We start from the raw sequence: 7,218 nt of genomic DNA on the forward strand, positions 1-7,218 counted from the left end.
TCTGGGGATGTGTGTTAGAGGAGAATATATATACGATATATGACAAAACTAACCCTAGTGATTGAATAAAACTTTGGTTAATCTTGTAGTGACATTGGAGAAGTGGATTGGAGCATTACATGTGAGGGAATATAAAAGATTGGATAAGATAAAAAGAAAAATAGGTCCAGCATTTTGATTGGACCAGACAATAAACAATTGAGGTATTATCCAATCAGATTTTTCCAGAAAACAAGACTGACTGAAGTCATATCCTGCCCTAGGTTCACTGAATCAGTAGAGTATATAGCAATGGAATGCATCAATGGATCACGTGGTTTTCATGTGCATTTGGTTTTCAGACCATATTTGTAGCCCTAGTTGGTTATTTTCTAGCTCAAGCAACAGATGTTGCGCTTTCAATTTGCTTGAGCTCAATAAAATCCGATATGTAAATCCCAAATTTACCACGTTAATAATGTAAAATTAGAAAATAAAAAATGTAATCCGTTTGAGAGGTGAAAAAAACTTATTCGTTTAGTGCCTTGAATGAGAGAGTTCGATAGTACTTGAGAAAGTATAAAATGCTCCTAAAGGAGGTAACTTACTTACTTTTCTTATAACCTCGACATGATCAACAATATTTGACAAATTCTTTTAAGAAAATAACAAAAAAGAGAAGCAACACAGAAGTGCATATGCATCATGCAAAATAACCCCTAAGAAGCACGAAACAACTCATAGAGAGAAACAAAGTACCAACTAAAACAAAAAAGCCAACCCACCTCGTACTTAAACCTATAAGATTTGACACAAATGAAATAAGTCAAAAGGAAGAAGACGAGGTGTGGCTGCGAGAGAATGAGGAATTAATGAATAAGAAGACATGGTGTTAGTGAAGGGAGGGAGTGAGGCATATAGCTAGTTCTTTGGATGTGTTTTATAGTGTTCTTACGGAGTAATTGGGTTTGTAAATCGATCGAATTTAATGAAGAAGGCAATCAAAATATGAAGCTTGTTGAGGCGATCGGTCTTTTGTAAATATGCAAATCGGTTTTAGAGTCGAACTGAGTTGAATATATGCAAATCGATTTCTCTATTGTTGTCAAAAGAAAATAAACAATAGTGGAGCTAGATATCGGCTCTTATGTTTTCTGGCCCACCTCAGTGTTTGAGAAATGAAAAACATAAATCATCTTGCAATTAGGATACGGTTTAGTAAATTCTTTCTTACTTGTAAGTGAAATGTTTCAACTTCAACTTATGATAAAATTTAGTATTTATATATAAACAATAAACAAGTAATATCTTGTGGAAATTCAGCCTAACTTGCAACTAACTTTCATTCTAATCCTAATTACATCTCCCTTAGTATGTACCACTAAACTAATACCGACAAAGCAACAAGTAATGTTTGACGATTTATGAGTTCATGTTTATAGTTAGGTCGCATGTTTACAGAAAAGAAAAGAAAAAGAAAAAAGTTGCATGATTTCATCTTTAACCGTTTAGACGTGTCGGGAGCGGAAAATGATGTGCGTGGTGGGGGCGGTGGTGCTGATTCAAAAGGGGTTAAAACAAAGAGAGAGAGAAAGAGAGAGAATGAAGTGGGAACAGACTGAGGTTGGCTTTATGTGTTCTGTCTAGCTCTGGTGGCTGTCAAAGATAAGCAACACCTCATCCTTTTTATGGATGGTCTCTTTCTCTCGCTTCTGCTTGCCTGGTTTCTCTCTACTTTCTACTTTCTGGGCTGATTTCAGCTTTTGCTAGCTGCTGCCTTCTCTCTCTCCGCCTAATTCTGATAAAGGATATACTCATATATCGTGCAGCCTCATTGCGTTTGTTTGTTTCTGCCACTGAATATTTGATTCCTTGTACTTTACCGACCACAACCCACTACTTCCCGCTCTCACGCTTCCTTCTTCTTCCTCTTCACACACTCTGATCCATTTGCTCATACCATCATTCAGTTTTTAGAAGTTGACAACTTTTTGCTCGTTTTGGTCCCCTTGATCTTCATTTCAGGTGGGTTTTCGGTGCTTTCTTGTTTAAATAAATTTATGCAAATTCAAAAATTAATATTGAGTTGTGCTTGTTTAGATTTCTTGCATTTAGTATATGTATCACAGCATAGGCGAAATGTTTACGAATTTTTAGTCGTTAAATCTTGGGCATTGAATCCTTCCCAGAAAACCACGTGGTCGCATGCTAGAAAATCTGCAGCATGAGTTGCTTGGGATGAAATTTCAGTTCTTTTTTTTTTTTTTTTTTTTTTGGTAAGCGACATGGTATATTCTGACCAATTCTGATCATCTTTATTTCAACCCCCCACACCCCCCCCCCCCCCCCCCCCAAACCACCCACACTTACTTGGTGGTGTTTGATGCTGATTCTTAAACACCCCAAAAATTGATGCTTTCTGTCTACTTTACAGGTGGTTTAATTCAACTAATACCACAGACATTGTTTGCTAATTGCCATTGCAGCAGGTGTTCTGATTTCAAAGAGGAAGGAACATTTTTTGGTGGTGGAATGTGGATTGTGGAGGTTTTGGGTTCTGAATAAAAGTATTGAGAAGGCAAATATCTGGAGTGAGAGAAGGATAAACAAATAAGGGCCAGGGGCGGTGGTGTCAGTTTTAAGCAAGTGGGGTTTTTTTTTTATTTAAAATTTCTTTGCTTCTGGATTTTTGAGAATTATATATGTTTTGGGATGGTCAGTTGGTAATGGCTAATGTCTCCTGAGCTGGCCCTGTTTCTCCGGAGTCATTGGGTCGTGTAACCATTTCAGGAAGCAACCCCTTCCCTTCTTTTCATTCAAGGGAAGTGAACATTTTGTGGGAAGGATTCGGTCACACTAGGTAGAACAACACCAGAGTTTTCCTAAGATCTGTTTTTTTTTTTTTTTTTTTTTCCCCCTTAAAATCCAAGGTCGTCAGTTGTTCAATCGCCACTTTCGGGGAGTTTCCCCTTGCTTTCGGGGGTATTTTGGTATCGAATTCGCAGTAGTGGTTGAATATTTGTAGCATTAGCAGGAATCAGGAATTGTGGAGGAGAGAAAACTAAGAAGTAGATCTCTTCCTTGCCAAAAATGAAGTTCATGAAACTTGGATCGAAACCGGATTTCTTTCAGACCGATGGAGACAATATAAGGTTAGTATCAGATCTTGCCACCTGAGTAACATGGTTTATTTTTCTTTAGTTTTTGCTGGAAAATGAATCGAAGTGTGCTATTAACCCGGTTGTTGGTATATTTAGCCCTCTGCCATAGTTTGTGAGATGTGTACCAATGTCCCTTCCTAAATTTAGATGTTTACTCTTAGTGGAGGCACAATGTAGTTGACCTCATTTACTCAACATGGATTAGGTAAAAGTTAGAACTTTCGGAATTTCTGAATAATCCTGTTTCACGTTTTAGACTCGCTCGCCTTTTCTGGTGTAGATTTGTTGTCTGTGTAGGTACATGAGGAACCAAGATTTAAGTTCTGCAAGGTCATTGAATGCGACTTTAGTGTTATCTTATGATTCAACGGTGTTACTGTATTTGAAGTTTTGATGATGGAAATGTTCGAACGTGATATCAGTTTAAATAAAATTGTAGAGCTATGTGAAATCTCACTGTTAAGGCAAAACCATTTCCTCCATGAAAGTTAATTATTCACTGTTCATGTTCAATAATGCTTTCTAAACTAAATTTTTAAAATTGTAGTCTTAAAAAGGTTATGGCCCGTGCTCTCTGTTAAACTTATAAGAAAATTTACATTTCATCGGGTGAACTTTCTGCTTAGCATTACTTGTGTAATTTCTGCTTCTTGTTATTTGTTTGCTCAGGTTATTCTAATTCAATTAAGTGCATATTTTGTCAAGTTTATGATTGACGCGTGACCCTTTGTGCATCCAGATATGTCGCAACTGAGTTGGCAACTGATGTAGCTGTTAATGTCGGAGATGTGACGTTTTATTTGCACAAGGTATGAAACCTGTTTGGTCTTAAACAGGATCCTACTTTTTGGTCGGTAGCTTGTTGTTTTCTAACATTATGGATTGATGGGGTAGACAGTAATGGCATCTGTTTGATTGCCATAACTACTTAACTAGCCAAACTTGCATTGAATTTAGACACATTGATGGTGTTTCGGGATACCAATAGTTCGTTAGTTAATTTGTTAGGCTCTTTAAGACATTAGTTATGATCCATTCTAATATAAAACATTAGTTATGATCCATTCTAATATATCTGTGATGCTTCTGTAGTTTCCTCTTCTGTCCAAGAGTGCACGCCTGCAGAAACTGGTCGCAACCACAAATGAAAACAGCGATGAAATCCACATCCATGATATTCCTGGCGGACCTGCTGCTTTTGAAATATGTGCCAAGTTCTGTTATGGCATGACTGTCACTCTCAATGCATACAATGTGGTTGCAACTCGATGCGCAGCAGAGTACCTGGAGATGTACGAAACTATTGATAAAGGAAACCTAGTCTACAAGGTTGAAGTGTTCCTAAACTCTAGCATCTTCCGGAGCTGGAAAGACTTGATTATTGTTCTTCAGACTACGAGGTCTCTTCTTCCATGGTCCGAGGAAGTTAAGGTGGTGAGCCACTGCCTCGATTCCATAGCTTCCAAGGCTACCATTGATACTTCAAAGGTGGAGTGGTCATATACATATAACCACAAAAAACTACCGTCTAATAATGGGGATGATTCACACTGGAATGGTGTGGCAAAACAACAGATGGTTCCAAAAGACTGGTGGGTGGAAGACCTCTGTGGGCTTCAACTTGATTTATACAAGCGGGTGATAACAATAATTAAGACCAAAGGAAGAATGTCTGGTGATGTAATAGGGGAAGCCTTAAAGGCATATACCACCAGAAGGTTGTCAGGTTTTAGCAAGGGTATGATTCAGGGGGATGTCCTAAAGAATAAATCATTGGTGGAGACTGTAATCCACTTACTTCCTGCAGGCAGTGTTCCTTGCAGTTTCTTACTTAAATTGTTAAAAGCAGCAAGACTGTTGGAATGTGGAGAGGTCGAAATATGTGAGTTAATTCGCAAAATTGGCCAGCAGCTTGACGAGGCTACAGTTTCTGATCTTTTGATTCAAGCCCCAACCGATGAAGCAATAAAATATGAAGTTGATATAGTGCAGAGCTTAATTGAAGAGTTTGTGACACACGATCGAAGTGCTCAGACTGATCCTTCAATGGAAAGTGAATTCCAGGAGATTAGAAGTCCCAGGTTATCGGATTCTTCCAAGGTGAAGGTGGCAAAGCTGGTTGACGGCTATCTTACTGAGATTTCACGTGATCCCAACTTACCCGTGTCAAAGTTTGTCCATCTTGCTGAAATGGTATCAAGCTTCTCGAGACCAACTCATGATGGTCTTTACCGTGCCATTGACATGTATCTAAAGGTTAGTTCATGATACTCTTCCCTCCCCCCCATTTCATTTTTTGGGTTGTTGAGGCTTCAGTGTACCTTTGTTCCAATGAAACCTGCACAACTACCATAATCATTAATCACTTGAATTTCTAAACATAATTTCAAGTCTAAATGTGAGACTCACATAAAAGCTAACAGTAGGGAGCTTTCTCAGTTTTGAAATGTAACTGATCCATTGCGTGTTGATGCAGGAACACCCGGGGATCAGCAAGGGTGAGAGGAAGAGAATGTGCAAATTAATGGACTGCAGGAAGTTGTCAGTAGATGCCTGCATGCACGCTGTGCAAAATGAGCGGCTGCCCTTAAGAGTTGTTGTGCAGGTCCTTTTCTTTGAACAGATTAGGGCTTCGGCATCCGGTGGCAACAGTACACCTGATCTACAAGGCTCCATCAGGGCCTTGCTCCCTGGTGGGTCTCATGGGAGCTCAAGGTCTACAACCAACACAGAAGACGACTGGGATGCTGTGCCAACAGCAGAAGAAATCAAGGGTTTAAAATGTGAGATTTCTTCTCTAAGGTTAGGCGAAGTGAATGGAGGAGTTGGAGTTGGAAGTGATAGAAATGGGAACCCCGGTGCTTCAAAAAATCTTGATAAAGTTCCATCCGGTAAAGTGAAAGGTATGTTCATCTCGAAAAAGATATTTTCTAAGCTGTGGTCAAGCAAAGAAAGGAGTGGTGAAATCAGTAGTTCTAATACATCAGAGAGCCCTGGTTCTTCTAGCAATGCAGAAGAAACAAAATTCACCCGTTCGAGGAGTAGGAGGAATTCGGTATCTTAGTTACAGGCATGCTTAGTAGATTAAAAGTATACACTGTTGACTTGTAAAACCGCCTCGCGTATCTGACATCAGGAGAATAGAATCAACTGACATGTTTTAGCTGTTTTTCCACTGCGATTTTGAGCCAAAGAGGTCGTGTTGTTGGAGAAGAAAGGAGATTTGGTATTTCATTTCTTGTAAGAAGAGCTCATGATCACATTTATGTTCCCAGACTACCTGTTGGTTTTCAGTTCTAACAGCTAAGTAGAAGTTTCTTCTTGTAATTGCCTATCTATCTTCCTTGGGCTTTAATTTACTCTAGTGCAAAATTGGCAATTGTCATCTGCTCTTCTAGTCTAAGCAGAGCAACTGCTGCAATATCAGGTGATCTTCAGGCAAGACTATGTCCTATATATGCATCCAAGTGTCATACCGTCCAGTAATCTCACCATATAGAGAAAATTTATGCTACAACCGGGCGTAAATTCTTGTGTCTAGTCACATGATAACCGCGGTAGAGACAAACGAATATATCTCCGGTGATAAAGCACTGTGAGTCTAAACCATTCATGAAATCATTATTTAGGCAACAATATTCTACATAAGGGGAAGGAAGATAGAGCCACACAATACGCAAGTCATTAACTAGGTATCGAACTCGATACAAATATAGTTCTAGTTAGTAACTCGTCAATGGATTAGACGCAGAGTCTGGCAAATTGTGACATTGTCAAACTAATCTTTTCCAGAGAATGTTATCCTATGTTGCTTGTGACCCAAAACTTCATACATGCTTCTTCCCATTGTTTAATGTCTATGCTAATCATGGAACTTTTCTTTTTCAATCCTCGTTGAGGGGCCAAGACCAAGATGGTACCTTTTTCGTTTGGTAAACATCTCAACCCTTTTTTTCAATTCTCCTTTTTGCCTTCGTTTTTGGTATAAATTATAATTTGGTTTTGTGTTGAATTGTTGGGGGCTCTGGAAGGTTGATCAGTGTAATCTAACGGCTCTTATTCACATGTGCGCATGGTG

At 38.9% G+C, this 7,218-nt stretch overlaps 1 protein-coding gene across 3 annotated transcripts; it reads left to right on the top strand.

The window, feature by feature from the left end:
- The first annotated feature begins 1,604 nt into the window (after positions 1-1,604).
- LOC125473191 (BTB/POZ domain-containing protein NPY2-like) lies at positions 1,605-6,527 on the top strand. Of its 3 annotated transcripts, none has more exons than XM_048575667.1 (5): positions 1,605-2,004; positions 2,414-3,131; positions 3,880-3,949; positions 4,233-5,396; positions 5,617-6,527. In XM_048575667.1, the coding sequence occupies exons 2-5, from the start codon at positions 3,070-3,072 to the stop codon at positions 6,202-6,204; spliced, it is 1,884 nt and encodes a 627-aa protein (XP_048431624.1). In that variant the 5' UTR covers positions 1,605-2,004; positions 2,414-3,069; the 3' UTR covers positions 6,205-6,527. The 3 variants fall into 3 exon arrangements, with proteins under 3 accessions (XP_048431624.1, XP_048431623.1, XP_048431625.1); XM_048575666.1 differs by having other exon boundaries at positions 2,466-3,131; XM_048575668.1 differs by having other exon boundaries at positions 2,469-3,131.
- Positions 6,528-7,218: the final 691 nt, after the last annotated feature.

This window comes from the organism of the source record quoted next, unplaced genomic scaffold (genome assembly GCF_019419815.1).
Source record: "Pyrus x bretschneideri cultivar Hongxiangsu unplaced genomic scaffold, Pyrus_bretschneideri_v1 Contig8, whole genome shotgun sequence".
NCBI classification, from domain to species: Eukaryota; Viridiplantae; Streptophyta; class Magnoliopsida; order Rosales; family Rosaceae; genus Pyrus; species Pyrus x bretschneideri.

Bases quoted from the DNA above. Each gene is read 5' to 3' on its own strand.
- LOC125473191 (XM_048575667.1), top strand. From the start codon at position 3,070: ATGAAGTTCATGAAACTTGGATCGAAACCGGATTTCTTTCAGACCGAT. The intron at 3,132-3,879 runs GTTAGTATCAGA...TTGTGCATCCAG, and splicing joins ACCGATGGAGACAATATAAG to ATATGTCGCAACTGAGTTGG. The intron at 5,397-5,616 runs GTTAGTTCATGA...GTGTTGATGCAG, and splicing joins CCATTGACATGTATCTAAAG to GAACACCCGGGGATCAGCAA.